This window comes from Cnephaeus nilssonii, assembly GCF_951640355.1.
Source record: "Cnephaeus nilssonii genome assembly, chromosome: 5".
NCBI lineage: Eukaryota > Metazoa > Chordata > Mammalia > Chiroptera > Vespertilionidae > Cnephaeus > Cnephaeus nilssonii.
In genome coordinates, this window is record NC_137076.1 from 2475913 (window position 1) to 2494029 (window position 18117).

At 56.2% G+C, this 18117-nt stretch overlaps 1 protein-coding gene across 3 annotated transcripts in view; it reads right to left on the reverse strand.

Annotated features, from left to right (window-relative positions):
• CAMK2D (calcium/calmodulin dependent protein kinase II delta) overlaps positions 1 to 18117 on the reverse strand; it is a 159061-nt gene that overhangs the window by 45089 nt on the left and 95855 nt on the right. For all 3 annotated transcript variants that reach the window (XM_079771813.1, XM_079771814.1, XM_079771815.1), the window contains exon 4: positions 16199 to 16253. In XM_079771813.1, the coding sequence (XP_079627939.1) occupies positions 16199 to 16253 (55 nt within the window). The remainder of the gene's footprint in view (positions 1 to 16198; positions 16254 to 18117) is intronic.

Consider the following 18117-nt stretch of genomic DNA (forward strand, 5'->3'; position numbering starts at 1 on the left):
AAAAATTATCATAATAAAGTGTTTTAAAACTGTAAGAACTGCCATTTCCTAGCAGTCAGTCTATATGAGGTAAATGTTCCTCTCTTGCCTACACGCCTCCCTGTCACCAGACCCTGAGGACACCACGTCTTCACACCGTCACTCCTTCAGGACTCATCTATGGAAAGCGGCTGCTGCGACCCCCTCTGATTCAGTTCCTCACAGAGGGAGCGTGGAGAGGGGTGAGGAGAGGGCAGGGAACGTTTTCTCAGCTCGTGGAGGACGGCCTGTCGAGGCAGCAGCAGAGGGAAGCGCACCCAGCCTGCCTGAGGGCTCCTCGCAGTCTGGGATGGACGTGCCTGTGGCCAGAGGCGGCCTCCCTCACAAGCCCAGGGCCGGCGGGGAGCCGGGCTGTGCTGACAGCCGGTTCCCTCAGACCCGGGTTTACCAGGGACCGAAGACGGCTTTGAGCCATGTCCGGGAGGCGGTGGTGACCAGCCAGCCAGGAGTCTGTCCCCCTGCAAGGACTCCCCCCGTCCCAGCTGGACTCAGTTCCTCAGGGAGCTCACTCACACCCTGGGTCCCGGGCCTCCCGACAGGACGGGTGGTGCCCTGGAGGCGCTGCTTCTCCAGGGCCTACAGGCGACTGGTTTGGGGTAGAATCCTCCGAATTCTCTGGCTTAAGTTTCTTTCTTTCTCCTAAAATAGCATGTTTTTAAATACAAAGTGACAGTGTTGTAGGGAAGTTTAAAACTACGGCAGTGCACCAAGTACTCCCCTCTCTACAACGCCACCCTCTGGAATAAACGTACTTCATGCGCATCCCTTCAACGTGCTCATCTTTAAACGTGTGTACTTTCCTCCTTGCAAAGACACAAAGGAAACACTTTCTCACCAGTGGCTGGGGCGATAGGTAAGGCCACTGTGACTTGTTCATTCCACAGGAAGTAGTTTTCCATTTAAAATAAGTAACGGAAGTCCACGTGTGTGTGCATACTTCAGAGTATTTGCGGAATACGCCTTCTTAGAAGTAAAACTGCTGGGTCAAGAGTACCCACATTTAAATTTGGGGGCAAACAAACCTCCCACATTGCCAAGGGCCACATCATCATAATAGTGGTTACGGCACCCAATCACATGCGGGTCCCTGGGAAGAAGCCCCTCCCTTCGGGTAAATTCCTGCTGCCAGTGCCCTGGACCCTGCTCATCATTGAGCAGCTGTTCCCTCCGATTGTGACCCGGAGTGAGTCCTGCGCCACGACTGCTGTCCCAGGCTGCCACCCTCTGGCCGCCTGCCCGTGGCGAGGAGACGGAGCTGTGCCAGCTGCGAGTGACAGCGCTCTCGGGGCGCTCGACAGGCACCAGCTCACTTCCAGAACGCGAGTGTCCCCTGCTCTCGGCATGACTGACGGGCAGCCAGCGGGAACAGAGGTTGGCAATGAAGAGTCCAGGTGTGAACTGAAGGGAATACATTTGCTTTAAGGAAAGATTTCAAATCAATATCATACCTTGTTCTAAATAAAAATACAGAGAACCATACATTTTTAGAGCTTTCATCCGAAATGTAATTTATTCCAACGGCCTGATTAAGCCGGAGACACCACGGAGGGAAGCGGGGTCACAACCAGCACGGTGAAACCCCACTCACAGACCCCGGTCAGAGCCGGAGGCCCCGCTTCCTCACCGCACGCACAGGCGCGCAGGCCGACTTCCAGCCGAGACGCTGCCCCGCTGCCCCACAGCCCACACGGAGCCATCACTAGGTGCCCCGCCCGCCCCCCGCCCACGGGCCTGCCCGTAAGGACACTGTGCAGCGAAGTGTGCGCCCGGTCCCAGAGGTTCTGCTGGGCTGTGGGGGGCAGACTCCAGGGAATGAGTCTTTCTGCTGAGGTCGGAGGAAAACCGCAGGACTATTGGCCCGCCCTCTGACCTGATGTCGAACATGCATTCACAAATGCACAGCACTGTGAGCAAGAACACGAATCCAGCCATGCACTCACCATGATGGATGTGAGAATGCCAGAAGGTTCTTAGCCCCTTCCGCCAGGAAATCCTCCATCAACAGCACATGGCGTGATCCACGGGTGGGACACGCTGCCATCAATCCTCTGAGACTCACTGCTCCAGGTTAGACCAACCAGGCTTCGTACAACAGCACCGACAGCTCCACAAGCACGGGACGTCCTCACTCCCTCCTGCAGGCGCCTCTCTGGGCCGTCTGTCTGTCACAGTCCTCTCTGGGCCGTCTGTCTGTGTCACAGTCCTCTCTGGGCCGTCTGTCTGTGTCACAGTCCTCTCTGGGCCGTCTGTCTGTGTCAGTCCTCTCTGGGCCGTCTGTCTGTGTCAGTCCTGTCTGGGCCGTCTGTCTGTGTCAGTCCTCTCTGGGCCGTCTGTCTGTGTCACAGTCCTCTCTGGGCCGTCTGTCTGTGTCAGTCCTCTCTGGGCCGTCTGTCTGTGTCAGTCCTGTCTGGGCCGTCTGTCTGTGTCAGTCCTCTCTGGGCCGTCTGTCTGTGTCACAGTCCTCTCTGGGCCGTCTGTCTGTGTCACAGCCCTCTCTGGGCCGTCTGTCTGTGTCACAGCCTCTCTGGGCCGTCTGTCTGTGTCAGTCCTCTCTGGGCCGTCTGTCTGTGTCAGTCCTCTCTGGGCCGTCTGTCTGTGTCAGTCCTCTCTGGGCCGTCTGTCTGTGTCAGTCCTCTCTGGGCCGTCTGTCTGTGTCACAGTCCTCTCTGGGCCGTCTGTCTGTGTCACAGTCTCTCTGGGCCGTCAGTCTGTGTCACAGTCCTCTCTGGGCCGTCTGTCTGTGTCAGTCCTGTCTGGGCCGTCTGTCTGTGTCAGTCCTCTCTGGGCCGTCTGTCTGTGTCAGTCCTCTCTGGGCCGTCTGTCTGTGTCAGTCCTCTCTGGGCCGTCTGTCTGTGTCAGTCCTGTCTGGGCCGTCTGTCTGTGTCACAGTCTCTCTGGGCCGTCTGTCTGTGTCACAGCCCTCTCTGGGCCGTCTGTCTGTGTCAGTCCTGTCTGGGCCGTCTGTCTGTGTCAGTCCTGTCTGGGCCGTCTGTCTGTGTCAGTCCTCTCTGGGCCGTCTGTCTGTGTCAGTCCTCTCTGGGCCGTCTGTCTGTGTCAGTCCTCTCTGGGCCGTCTGTCTGTGTCAGTCCTCTCTGGGCCGTCTGTCTGTGTCAGTCCTCTCTGGGCCGTCTGTCTGTGTCAGTCCTGTCTGGGCCGTCTGTCTGTGTCACAGTCTCTCTGGGCCGTCTGTCTGTGTCACAGTCTCTCTGGGCCGTCTGTCTGTGTCACAGCCCTCTCTGGGCCGTCTGTCTGTGTCAGTCCTCTCTGGGCCGTCTGTCTGTGTCAGTCCTCTCTGGGCCGTCTGTCTGTGTCAGTCCTCTCTGGGCCGTCTGTCTGTGTCAGTCCTCTCTGGGCCGTCTGTCTGTGTCACAGTCTCTCTGGGCCGTCTGTCTGTGTCACAGTCTCTCGGGGCCGTCTGTCTGTGTCACAGTCTCTCTGGGCCGTCTGTCTGTGTCACAGCCCTCTCTGGGCCGTCTGTCTGTGTCAGTCCTGTCTGGGCCGTCTGTCTGTGTCAGTCCTGTCTGGGCCGTCTGTCTGTGTCAGTCCTGTCTGGGCCGTCTGTCTGTGTCAGTCCTCTCTGGGCCGTCTGTCTGTGTCAGTCCTCTCTGGGCCGTCTGTCTGTGTCACAGTCTCTCTGGGCCGTCTGTCTGTGTCAGTCCTCTCTGGGCCGTCTGTCTGTGTCACAGTCCTCTCTGGGCCGTCTGTCTGTGTCACAGTCTCTCTGGGCCGTCTGTCTGTGTCAGTCCTGTCTGGGCCGTCTGTCTGTGTCAGTCCTGTCTGGGCCGTCTGTCTGTGTCAGTCCTCTCTGGGCCGTCTGTCTGTGTCAGTCCTCTCTGGGCCGTCTGTCTGTGTCAGTCCTCTCTGGGCCGTCTGTCTGTGTCAGTCCTCTCTGGGCCGTCTGTCTGTGTCACAGTCTCTCTGGGCCGTCTGTCTGTGTCAGTCCTCTCTGGGCCGTCTGTCTGTGTCACAGTCCTCTCTGGGCCGTCTGTCTGTGTCAGTCCTCTCTGGGCCGTCTGTCTGTGTCACAGTCCTCTCTGGGCCGTCTGTCTGTGTCAGTCCTGTCTGGGCCGTCTGTCTGTGTCAGTCCTCTCTGGGCCGTCTGTCTGTGTCAGTCGTCTCTGGGCCGTCTGTCTGTGTCAGTCCTCTCTGGGCCGTCTGTCTGTGTCAGTCCTGTCTGGGCCGTCTGTCTGTGTCACAGTCTCTCTGGGCCGTCTGTCTGTGTCACAGCCCTCTCTGGGCCGTCTGTCTGTGTCAGTCCTGTCTGGGCCGTCTGTCTGTGTCAGTCCTGTCTGGGCCGTCTGTCTGTGTCAGTCCTCTCTGGGCCGTCTGTCTGTGTCAGTCCTCTCTGGGCCGTCTGTCTGTGTCACAGTCTCTCTGGGCCGTCTGTCTGTGTCAGTCCTCTCTGGGCCGTCTGTCTGTGTCACAGTCTCTCTGGGCCGTCTGTCTGTGTCAGTCCTCTCTGGGCCGTCTGTCTGTGTCAGTCCTGTCTGGGCCGTCTGTCTGTGTCACAGTCTCTCTGGGCCGTCTGTCTGTGTCACAGCCCTCTCTGGGCCGTCTGTCTGTGTCAGTCCTGTCTGGGCCGTCTGTCTGTGTCAGTCCTGTCTGGGCCGTCTGTCTGTGTCAGTCCTCTCTGGGCCGTCTGTCTGTGTCAGTCCTGTCTGGGCCGTCTGTCTGTGTCAGTCCTGTCTGGGCCGTCTGTCTGTGTCAGTCCTCTCTGGGCCGTCTGTCTGTGTCACAGTCTCTCTGGGCCGTCTGTCTGTGTCAGTCCTCTCTGGGCCGTCTGTCTGTGTCACAGTCTCTCTGGGCCGTCTGTCTGTGTCAGTCCTCTCTGGGCCGTCTGTCTGTGTCACAGTCTCTCTGGGCCGTCTGTCTGTGTCACAGTCTCTCTGGGCCGTCTGTCTGTGTCACAGCCCTCTCTGGGCCGTCTGTCTGTGTCACAGCCCTCTCTGGGCCGTCTGTCTGTGTCAGTCCTCTTTGGGCCGTCTGTCTGTGTCAGTCCTCTCTGGGCCGTCTGTCTGTGTCAGTCCTCTCTGGGCCGTCTGTCTGTGTCAGTCCTCTCTGGGCCGCCTGTCTGTGTCACAGTCTCTCTGGGCCGTCTGTCTGTGTCAGTCCTCTCTGGGCCCTCTGTGTAAGCGGTACGCTCTGCTCAGTCCTTACTTGGTTCATGCTAGTTTAACAAAATTAAAACCTCGCTGGCCTTTCCTTGTTCGCAGGTCCTGAGGGGGAAGGACAGTTGGACTTTATGGTGCAGTTTCCATGTGAAATCTTACACCAGAAACCTGCCCGTTTTTAAAGAAGGAGTTTTTCATGGAGCGAAACGGAGCTGGCGCAGCTGTTTCAACCCCTGCGCGTCTCCTCCCCGTCCCAGGACCCTGGTGAGAGATGCTGTCTTATTTTCCAAAACAAGGAGTGATCGCCTTTTCATTTGTTCTATTTGAAGACCAGATACCACGACCGAGTCATTCAACAGGTTTCACTCTGATTTCTTGGTCAGATTTCGCCACTTAAGCAGCGGCAGAGAATGGCGACTCTGACACTCGGTGACCCCCGTGCCTGGGTTTGGTTCTTTAACTCTCGGAGGGCCAGTCCGCCCACAGGGAGTCTGAGCAGAAGTGGTCTTCACAGCGTGGCATTCCATCGCTAACACGTGCCAACCTGGTGCCCACACCGTCAAGTCGGGCTGCCCTAGGATGACACACATTTCCTGAACCTGGAGAGAACCGTCTCTCTAGTTAGACAAGAGTCAAAACCCAAGCCAAGTGCAGAAACGGTGATGACGCCTTCCTCAGCCCTCACAGGCCGACAGCTGTGCAGCCTCGGAAGCAGGTCTATCTGGGCTCGCGCTCCGGTACGAACGCTCACTTCTTGGCGCTGAGGTGACAGCTGCACGAGGCAAGCACCCGAAAGGTGACGCCCCAGCCGGTTCCTGCTGGGGGCAGGGTGGAATGGCCGCGGGCACACGCGCATGTCCTCAGGTTGACGACAGCTGACTTTAACGATATCCCACTCTGCAGGAGGGCTGCCTTCCACCTTCCTTTAGGAAAAGGTGTCCGTTATCAGCCGCTCAGAGTGCAAGGAGAGGCAACCTGCTTTCCTCATGAGGAGGAGACTTTCCGGAACAGACGCTGGGCGCTGGCACCCACATCGGGCTCCGTGTCCCTGAGCAGCAGCAGAAAGGCCTTCTCGCTGCCCACGAACACATCCCCCGGGCCAGCATTTCTGGAAAGCGCTGAAGCATGTTCACCTTCCAAAACAGGAGATTCAACAGCACACAGAGGCGTTCTCCCCTCGACACCACGAAGCACGTGGCCACGCACGCACTGCGGGGCCCAGCCGCCCGGAGTCTGAGGACACGGAGCCCGTCCTCGGCGCCTGGCTCCGGGAGGCAGACCTGCTCGGCTCGCTGCCGAGAAGCAGTGACCCCACGTCCCAAGAGGAAGCCCAGGCGGGCGGTGCGTGTAACAGTGGAGGAAAGTCAGAGCTCGGCTCTCGCGCCAGGGACCACGGGTGACCTCACACTGTGAAAGGCGTGCCTGACCCCCCAGTGTGCTCCGCAGCAGATGTCTGGCTAACCTAACAAAGCCATGTCGATGCTCTGAGCAGCTACCTAGCATGTAGGCAGCCGGACCCTCGAAGAGCCGGCACCGTGGCAGCGTGGGCACCCAGAAGAGCAGACCAAAGGCCTAAAACGGTCGTGCCAGCCCCTGCACACCCCTCACAGAGCAGGGTGTCCTCCGCAGGTGGCCGAGAGCCTGTAGGTGAGGCAGGTCCAGGCACGGCCTCCATCCAGCGGGCGACATAATCACCCACAGAAATGCAGTGTCATGCACGCGGTCAGGCGGTGACGAGTGTCGAGCAGGAAAGAAACCAGGCATGGAGAGGCTGGGGGAGCTGGGGAGCAGGTGGACTTCCAGGCCGGGTGCACAGGGCAGGCGGCCTGGAGGGGTGAGCTGTGAGCCACGCCAGAAGGGGCGGCAGGACAAGGACACCCAGGGCCAGGGGCAGGCGACAAGGACCGCAGTGTGGCTGGAGCTGGGCCGCGGTCTCCCCTCACTGCACTGCTTGTCCCAGATGCGGCGCTGCCCAGACGCAGGGCCCGCAGCCGTGGAGGGTGCCCTCTCCCTCTCCCTGCAGCGGGGTTTAGCGCAGGGAGGGGCTGCCCTGCCTCCTCCTCAGGCTCGTGGCCTCCCGTGCTCCCCTCTCCCTCAAACCCACTGGCCTTCCCCATGAGGTCCCGGGCCTGGCACTGCCCTCGCCTCGGGGCGCTGCAGGCAGGAGCAGGAACTCCTCCCTGGCACCCTGCCCGCTCCCCTCCCTGCCGCCTGGCTTGCAGAGCCCCTTGGCACAGGCTGGAAGCGCCCGTGGGCAGCAGGGTGCCTGCTCTGGGTCTCACCTCCAGTATTCAGCGAAGGGCATGGCATATAGTTAGCCCCAGCCGTATGCTAGCCATCGGGTGAATGTTCGTAACAACAAGTCTATTCGCGGAGAAGGTCCGAAGCACAAAGCTCGGGACACTGACGCGCAGGCGAGCAGCCTGCCAAGCCCGTCTCCAGCCAGAGGGGACGTCAGCGGGGCCTGGTCCAGGCGGAGACATGGCCGAGGGCCCGGCGGGATGTCACCACCCGAAGAGCCGCTGCTAAACTTAGCCCCACGTCCTCACACGTGAGGCCCGCAGCTTCTCCTTCACAGCAGCGTCACCAAGGGCAGACCCTGCCGTCGCCCAGTGACCAGGCGTCCAGGACAGCACTCCGCCTTCTCCCGGGATCTGCCCACCCAGGGGCTGCAGGCACCCGCTTAGGAAGCAGCTTCCCCAAACTTCGCGATTTCATAGGTAACTTTCGGAGAAAACTGGGCTTTCAAAGGCTCCTTGAGCAAAACAGGCAGGAAGCTCTCTAATGATTCTGGACACCAGCTCCAGGGCAGCGAGGTCACCAAGGCCCAGCCGCTTTCTGAGCAGGCGCCACAGGCACCCGGGTCCTCAGGCCACAGTGGGCCTCACGGGGCCCGCCATGCTCATCTGAAAACAGGCCTTAAAATGTACATGTCCAGCCTTGAGTTCTGGCCTTTGGCTAATAAATGACTATGGCTTGTCTTTTTAATTCTAAACTATTTAGGAGCTTTCAATCGAGTTTATAAAATTCAAGATTAGAACAAAGCCCCTCGTGGGACCTCTGGCTTCCGGTCTGCATGCGAGGAGTTAGTTAGACAGTGTCGCTGTCCTAACAGGAAAAGCTGAACTGAAAAACCCTAGTTCTTCACAGATCTGCCCAGTCAGGTCCCAAGCAGACCGTCCTCCTCCCCGAGCCCCGCACAGGCCCATGCGGAGAATCCAGCGCCCCCTGCAGCCCAGAGGCCGGCAGGCAGGGACACCCGGGCTGTGACTGACCACCCACTGGAGGGTCAGCGAAGACAAGGCCTGAGACAGACACGGGCCCACGGCGGGGACCCAGGACGGTCACAGCTCACAGGCAAGGGCCACCAAAGCCTGAGGCCTGCTTACTCAGGACCACAGAGTGCTTGCCCAGCCCCATGCCCACGTGACTAACGACCTCTGACCACGTTCTACCCAGCACGTCATGTCCACGCTCAACAAAATTGCAAGACACACTGAGAGGCAAAAGCCCACTTTGAAGAAACTCAACAAGCATCAGAGCCAGAGTCAGATATGGCAGGAAAGTTGGAATTATCAGAACAGAAATTTTTAAAAAACTATGATTAACATGCGAAGGAAATTAACAGAAAGAGTAGACAATGTGCAATAACAGATGGGTAATGTAAGGGCAGAGACAGAAATTCTAAGGAAGAATAAAGGGGAAACTCCAGAATAAAAAAGAACGCACTGTGACAAACGCGCGGAGTAACGCCGAAGGGCTCGCCAGCAGACACCATCACACCCTCATCAGAAATGGACTGGTCCAGGAGGCAGGAAACCGTGAGGACACGGGGCACGCAGGAACACAAGTCAGCTGTGAGACTGACGCCCAGCGGTGAGACTGACGCCTGTCGCTCACGCTGGACGCACATTCCTCTCCAGCTCACCTGGACATGCACCTGACAGAACGCATTCTGGGCCAGAAAACACACCTTCCTTCACGCGTTCAGTACAGAAACCACACGACGTCTGCTCTCAGACCACATGGAATTAAACTAGGAATCAATAACAAGACAACAGCTGAAAAATCCAAAATACTTGGAGATTAAACAACATGCTTCTACACCACACGTGGGTCACAGATGAAATCGCAACAGAAGTCTAAAAATACTTTGAATTAATATCAGAAAAGATAAAAGATATAAAATCAGTAATCTAAGTTTCTATAAGGAAACAAAAAAGGGGGCAAATTCAATACAAAGCAAGAAGGAGAAATAAAAATTAAAACAGAAATCAATAGAATTGAAAACAGAAAATCAATAGAGAAAATCAAAAGCAAAAAAAAAAAAAAGCCAGTTTTTTTACTAGATCAATAAAATGGATATGCTTATAGACAGGCTAAAGAAAAAAGAAGACACAGCCTGATAGGCCTGGCTCCGTGGTTGAGGGTCGACCTATGAACCAGGAGGTCCCAGTTCCATTCTTGGTCAGGGCACACGCCTGGGTTGTGGGCTCAATCCCCAGGCAGGAGTGTGCAGGAGGCAGCTGATCAATGACTCTCTCATCACTGATGTTTCTATCTCTTTGTCCCTCTCCCTTCCTCTATGAAATCAATACAAAGTAATTTTTAAAAAAAAGAAGACACAAGTTACTAATATCAGAAATGGAAAAGGAGACATCACTACAGATACCATGGACGTTAAAAGGATAAGAAAGAAATATTATGAATAATCAATGCCCACGTTTGATGACCTAAATGAAATGGGCCAATTCCTTGAAAGGCACAATCTGACAAAACTCACACAAGAGGGAATAGACAATAAGTAAGCCTACCTATTAAAGAACCTGAATCCATAATTAATAACCTTCCAATCAGAAAGCATCACACCCGGATGAATACACTGATGAGTTACACCAAACACTTGAGGAAAAATTTAAACTAATTGTTCACAATTTCATCCAGAAGTAGAAGCAGAGTGAACACACCCCAAAACACTCCACGAGGCAGCATCACTCTAATACTAAACCAGATAAAATACTACAAGAAAGGAAAATTATTGACCAACATCTTTCATGAATATACACACAAAAATCCTCAACAAGATACCAGCAAATCGAAGTAAGCAATGTATACAACTGATATGCACTGCGAACAGGAGAGGTTTACTGTAGGTGGGCAAGGCCGGTTCAACATTTGAGTATCAATAAATGTTACCCCTCATTACCAACAGGCCACAATAGGAAAACCACAAGGTCATATCAATTGATGCAGGAAAAACATCTGACAAAATTCAATATACATTCATGATGATAGCGCTCAGCAAACTAGGAACAGAAGTGACCCTCCTCAACTCGATTTAAAAAATCTACGAAAACGCTAATATTACATGTCATAGTGAGAAAGTGGATGCTGTCCCACCAAGATCAGAAAAGACAAGGGTGTCCTCTCGCACCCCTGGGAGTCCTAGACAATAAAGGAAATAAAATATACACACTGGCAGGAAAGAATAAAGTGGTCTTTGCGCATAGATGACACGATGCTCTATGCAGAAAATCCCAAAAGATGGACAATAAAACTTCCGGAGCTAAGCAATCACAAGTTACAGGATACCAGGTTAATATCTAAAAGTCTATTGATTTCTTATATACTACAAATAACCAAGTGAAATTAAAAACACTTTGCCCATTTACATCCCACTTCCCAGAAATGCGATACTTAGATATGTCTTTCATAGAAGAGCCACATGAAAAAACTACACCGCGCTGATGAAAGATCTCGAAGAAGAACTACATAAACGGAGAGATTTCCATGTCAATCATTAGGAAGACTTGTTATTGTCCAGATGCCAGTTCTTAACAACTCAATCTATAAATTCAACGCAATTCCAATCAAGATCTCAGCAAGTCACCTGTGGAGACTGACAAACTGATCCTAAAGTTTATATGTAAGGGGCAAAGACCCAGAAGAGCCAGCACAGACCAGAAGGAGAGCAGAGTGGAGGACCGACTGCAGAGCTACAGGGATGGAGTGTGGTGTTGGTGAGAGAACGGACACAGAGACCGTGGGACAGAACAGAGCCCAGGAACACAGCCAACCCACCTCCCACACAGGAGCGAAGGCCGTGTGCTCAACCAACAGTGCTGGAGCCACTGGCCACCCACGTGCAAAACATGAAGCTAGACACAGACCTCACACCTGTCACAACAATGAACTCAAAGTGGATCAGAGCCCGAAATGTGAAATGCAAAACCATAAAACTGCTAGAAGATAGTAAGGGAAGAGATAAATGACCCTGGGTTTAGCAATGACTTTTTAAATACAACATCATAGGCACAATCCATGAAAGAAATCACTGAAAAGCTGGACTTGGTTAAAAGTAAAAACTTTCGCTCTACCAAAGACAATGTCAAGAGAACAAGAAGGTAAGTCATGGACTGGGAGAAAGGATTTGCAGAGATCTCATGAAGTGTGATCCGAAGAGTACAAAGAATGCTTAAAGCTCCACACAAAAAATAAACAGTCTGATTAAAAAATGGGCAACTGACCTGAAGAGATACCTCACCAAAGGAGATACACCGATGGCAAGTGAGCTGCCCATGCTGGCAAATGGAGGCAATGAGCGGCACCACGCCTGTCAGACGCACAGGCCGGAACTGGCCCCCAGTGCGCGCGGAGGGGGGGGGGGGGAGGAGCAGAGCAGCAGGAAGCTCACTGCTCGTGGGCACGCACACGGCGCAGCCCCTGGGAAGGCGGTACGGTGCCTTCTTACAAAACTAAACATACTCATAAGATCCAGCAACCGTGCTCCTTGGTATTTACCCAAAGGAGTTGAAAACTTATGTCGACACAAAAAACTGCACACAGATTTTTATACGCAGCTTTATTCATAACTGCCAAATTTGAAAGCAACCAAGATTACGCTAGGCAGTTTTAAGAGGAATGAAATTTGCTATGATACTGAGAATGAAATTTGCAAAGGGTACTGAGAAGACCACACCAGCCCTTGACGTGTTACAACCGGGGAGCGTGGTGGCGTGTGTGCCCCATGAGGCCCAGGAGGCATCGCCAGCACGAGAAGAGCTGTGCTAACCAGCATGGGGGTGACCAGCGCCCGGGCTCGCCCCGAGGTGCTCGCAGACGCGGGAGGCCTGTCCGCCGTGTCTGAGCGGTGAGCTTGCCGACGGTGGCTGTGCACCGTGCTCCCGCAGGTGGCAGGAAGCAGGCCCCTGGCACAGGTGGGCTCCCCCGCTGTCCTCCAGGGAGCTGGCCTGCAGGCCGGACACGGAGTGTGCCTCTCGGGATGAAGGGACAGCACCAAGATGCCACTCTGCCGCAACCTCGGGCCCCGACACCCCATAACTGCTCACGCTTTTCCGCGCAGGTCTGCACCTTGACGTTTTCCAAGCTGCCCCGTACCTTTCTGAATGTGAGATCTTTGAAAAAGGGAAGGTGTCTGACTTCCCTTCAGTTCTGACATCACCAATGCAACTATCAGCTCCCCGCCAAAGGGTGTGGTTTGAAAAAGTATTTTTAATATTATGACATAATTTCAAAATTTGTGGAAATGAAAAATATACATGGTAAGTACAAAGCATGCCCAGCCTTCCAGCGGCACAACTGCGCTCAGAGGGGCGGGCAGCACGGCCGCGTGCTCTCTCCTGGACCCGTGGCGCTGGGACACGTTCAGAACCATGGCGTCCCGAGCGTCAGGCACAGTGCCGTCCGCGTGTAGGCACCACTGTGCACCGTGAATAGGATTTCTTACCTGGAAAACACGAACACTCTGAACAGAGGGAGAGAGAAGCACTTCATGTACCCGGATGGGCTTTGCTGGGGGTTAGGGGAGAGGCAAGTTCTTTTGGAGATGTAATAACAGCATTTTTCTCTAACAGTTTGGAATCCTGACAGTTTCTAATATTTAAACATGACACCAGGAGCCCCACTAATTCTGCCGGAACTCTCCAATTGACGAGAGTGGCCCCGCGGCCCCTGGGACAGGACAGGACAGGATGTGCGAGACGGCTCCACCTGCTCCACCGCGCGCTGTGCAGAGAAAGACCAGGCTCAGAGACAAGAGCGAGTTCAAAGGTCAGCCCTGGGGTGCGTGAGCCGGAGACGCAAGCCTCGCTCTGGGTCAGACCCCTCTCCAATGAACCGATTCTAACCGCCCCCTCCATTCCCGTGGAGATGGTCAACGTCGCCTGTCTCCAGGTGCTGTCTCACCGGTGCGAGAGCTCCACGTGGGTGGTCCCGCCCCTGCAGGGGCCACACCTTCTCCAACACATCAGTCAGACTCCTGGCCAGGCCCTGCCCCTGGGACTTGCTCCATGGAGCTCAGAGAGCCCAGGCGCCGGCCCCACAGGCTGTGGTGGAACCCCGCCAGCCCCTGGAGGCCGCTCTGCGCCCCCTCCTTGCTGGCGGCGAGGACACCTCCGCTCTGCGGCAGGCCTTTCCCGTCCCCAGGTCGCCTGCAGAGCAGCTACTAGCGCTGCGTAGCTGCAAACGGTGGACAGACACCCAATCACACCTGCCACTTAAACTGGCAAGACGCTGTGATTTCCCAGAGAGCCCACCGCCTCTCGGGCTGCTTTTCAGAGAGGGAAAGGTGTCCACCAGGAAGACTCAGCGCCCCTACAAATCAGACCTCCCACTCGGTCCGGAATGGCTGCTGGCCGGGTGTGGGAGCCCAGCCACGCCCCGAGAGGAGGCCACAGGGCCCTCCTGGAGGGCGGCGAGCCGCTGACTTCCTGGAGGGAACTGACCTGCGAGGCAGCTCCCGCTCTCCCCGAAGAGCATCTCACAGACACACTGAACACGTTCTCATGGAGCACTACTCCCCTCTGCACAGGACGCCACTGCCATCCTTACATGATTTAGAGGAATTACACATTTGTTTTCTATATGTTTTTTTAAAAACTGGTTTCAGGGAGGAAGGGGGGGGAGAGGGAGAGAGAGAGAGAGAGAGAGAGAGAGAGAGAGAGAGAGAGAGAGAGAGAGAGAGAACATCAATGATCAGAGAGAATCATTGAACGGCTGCCTCTTGCATGCCCGCAACCTAGGCATGTGCCCTGACCAGGAATCGAACTGTGACCTCCTGGTTCATAGGTCGACGCTCAACCATTTAGCCACGCTGGCCGGGCTGAAGCAAGTTCTTAAAGAGAAAGGACACCAGGAGAGAAGGGACCCTGGAGCAGCAGGAAGGGAGGAAGGGTCACGGGAAAAGCAAACAGGAGCTGAGAAAGGACGCGCAGGTGGGACGGTGCAATGGAGTGACATGGCGCCGGTGCCTGCACACACCGGGGTTTCGGCCTCTGTCTCCTGCACACACGCGTCACCCACATGCCGGCCGCCCACCCAACAGGCAAGACGCCCCTCCCTTCCTGGCGACAGGCCATGCTGTCGCTCTGAACTGAGCATCGTGTGACGATCAGGGGCCAGCTCCGGGCTCACAGACCAGCCTCACACTCGGTCAGAGCCCTGGGGTAGGTATCCCTTTGCCAGTCTCGGCTCAGACGTGGCACGGCAAGCAGGGCTAGCCAAGGACTAACACAGCTTCTCAGGGCTGGGGAGGAGGGCGGGTAAACACATGCCATGAGCTAACGCTCCCATTTCTCCATAAGGGGCGCCCGAGCCAGAGGACACGCCCACCTGCGAGAGAGGACAGACAGACAGACAGACCTGGATTCCTCAGTGACGGCACTGAAGGGCTGCATGAACCAAATCTGCACCAACTGACCTTTAGACTCGTTATATGAAAGTTTTTTCTTTTCTGTTCCCCAAACGCCACGTTAACATGCTGGGACTACCCATGCTGAGAATTTACTGTCACTGCACAGCTGTGCCGCTATCGTTGGATGCTCAGGTTGTTTGCTTTCTTTTCCATGAGTCTCACTGTAAAGGAGGATGCAATGGACATCTCTCCGCATGAAGCTTTGTCTGAACTTAGGACCTATTTTCCAAGGAGTGAAATTGTGATGTCAAGTGACAGGAGCATGTCTGATGTGAAGTGTCAAACTGACTTCCATTCTTGTGAAGCCCTCCCCGCCACGTGACGGTCTGTCTCACCACGTCCCACCCAGCCAGAGCTGACTGCTCCCAGGCCACCACTTCCCTCAGTCATGGCCACAAACCCTGGTCGTCTGTCAACCTTGGCAATCCCCTTCCTCTTGCAGTGACCAATCCTGGCCAATGACAACTGGGGGTTTCCTGGGTAGAAGTGGGGGTTTTCAGCTTTGATTCCTAAGAAGAACGCGAGGCAGTGTCCTGAACTGGGCAACCCCATGTGTGGGGGACAGGGGAGGGCGGCCCTGCGTGTGGGTGACAGGGGAGGGCGGCCCTGCGTGTGGGGGACAGGGGAGGGCGGCCCGCGTGTGGGGACAGGGGAGGGCGGCCCCGCGCGTGGGGACAGGGGAGGGCGGCCCGCATGTGGGGACAGGGGAGGGCGGCCCGCGTGTGGGGACAGGGGAGGGCGGCCCCGCGCGTGGGGACAGGGGAGGGCGGCCCGCGTGTGGGTGACAGGGGAGGGCGGCCCCGCGCGTGGGGACAGGGGAGGGCGGCCCTGCGCGTGGGGACAGGGGAGGGCGGCCCGCGTGTGGGGACAGGGGAGGGCGGCCCCGCGTGTGGGGACAGGGGAGGGCGGCCCGCGTGTGGGTGACAGGGGAGGGCGGCCCGTGTGTGGGGACAGGACCTGCGTGGCTGTGAGCACAGCCAGGAGCAGAGCTAGCAGCTGAGTCTGAGGTGCTGTGAAGCCCCGTGAACCAGCCCCAGGGCCCTTCCCTGACGCTCCTTTTTATACAAAACGACAAGTGCAGGCCCTCAGAGCCTTCGATGGCAACTGGCGCTGGTGGCCACTTGGCTCCCCGGGGAGCTGACTGGGGATGGCGTCACAGGGCACACCCAGGACACAGCTCGTCACCGAGGGCCACTCCGCTGTGAACACGCCCTGCGGAGCGCCCCCCTCACGGGGAGCTGGGCTGACTGCTGCTGGAGGACAGGTGACGACTGAGGGGTCACCGATGGGAGGTAACCGGGGCAGCGCCGTCAGACCGGGCGGGGAGGGTACTCACAGGTCGAACACCAGGTAGTGGAAGCCCTCCTCCGAGATGCTGTCGTGCAGCCGCACTGGGGAGAGAGAGAAGGCAGTGTTACAGGTGCGGCAGCCTCCCCTCCTCACTGACCAGCACCCCGCGCAGCCGCGGGGCTCACACCCCCCCGGCGGGGGGGTCTGGTCCTTTAAGTGCTAACTGTGTGGTCACAGTCAAACGAACTAACTTGTAATGACATGGTGCCTGCCCTGACGGAACGGCTGTGAAGGTTAAGGAGTGGAGTGGCCCCAGGTTGCTGGTGAGGACCGACTAGTGTGAAGGAGTTATGTCTGCCCCTGGATGCAGAGCGCCCACCCCAGGCCACGCTGTCCTCACCAGCCAGGGCCTCCCCCTTCACCTGCATCCCCATCAGGCCGACAGGACCCCTGTGAGAGCTCTCTATTTTTAATCCTCCCCCGAGGATATGGGTTTTTTTTCATTGATTCTATAGAGGAAGGGAGGGGGAGAGAGAGAAACATCCATCAGCTGCCTCCCATGTGCACCCCGACCAGGGTCACACCCACAACCTGGGTATGTGCCTCGCCCGGGAACGGGCCCGAGCCCCTTGTGCGCAGGACGATGCTCTGACCACCGAGTACCAGCCAGGGCTGTGAGCGTCTGGTCGGGGTCTCTGCCTCTGCTGGCCCCCTTTCCAGGGAAATTCCTGCACAGCACTCCCTGGCCAACCTGTCAACAGTTTTCTTTATGACGCTGCTTCTAAACTCACGTCACTTACCAAGTTCGAAGCCAAAAATGTGCAGCTAGAACTCCTCATAAAATCATCGACTAGTTCCTCACACTAACACTGCTTAAGTTTCCAGGGGGCTAGGCTTCTACTAATAACTAGCCAAAGCAAACGTTTCTTCTGAGCTAAAACTCTCGGCATCTACCCTAGCCTCTGAAGCTAACACACGTGCAGAACTCACACACTGCTCGTTCTGTTTATTTCACATAAGCCTCCCCCAACTCGCCCCACAGATGGTCAACCCCCTGACTATACAACTGCCTGTGTGGCGAGGCCGTCGCTGGAGGCTGCAGGGGCAGGAGAAGCGGCCACCTTGTGGGACCTGCTTCTGAGCAGTCAGGACCGGACACGATGCACCACGGCCTGTCCTTAGCGTGTTCTCCACGCGGTGATGACTGCCACGTGGAAGGGTGGACTCAAGAGAACCGTGAACTGTCACACCAACTACAACCACCTGTGAGGGACTTCGCAGCACCTGCTCCTCCCAGGCTCAGACCCAAAGCAAGTCCATTCTTTAATTCTTTTTGTTGGTTTGTTTTGTTAATCCTCACAGAGGATTTTCCCCCATTGCTTTTCAGAGAGTGGGACAGAAGAAAGGGGGTTGGGGGGGTAGAGATAGATAGAGAAAGAGAAACATTTATGTGAGGGAGACACATTGACTGGTTGCCTCCTGCACGCGCTCTGACCAGGGGCGGGAGTGAACCTGCAACCCAGGAAGGTGCCCTTGACTGGGAATCAAACCTGCGACCCTTTGGTGTGTGGCTGGCACTAACCACTGGACCACACTGGCCAGGGCCGAAGTCCATTCCTGAAGTCCAATGCCAAGCCCTTCGGACGTCATCCTGGCCCACTACTGAAACCTTTCCGGCTCCCTCCCCAGGAATTTCCAAGGCAGAGACCCACCCCCCACCCCCCCGCCGTGGCCAGATGATCACTTGGCAAGTGGGCGTTCTGTCCTAGCAAGGGGATGGCTCAGAACGTAGGGGATGGGGTGGCTGCATTGTCTCCTCCTTCCCGTCTCAGCGCTGCCTGGACGTCTGGGCAGCATCGCTTACTTGCACTAACTAACGGCTGAGCTTTCTTCAGTTCCTGGAATTTCTTCTCACCCACCAACAGACCAAACGGGAACCATGTTTCAAAAACCCGTTTTCATGCA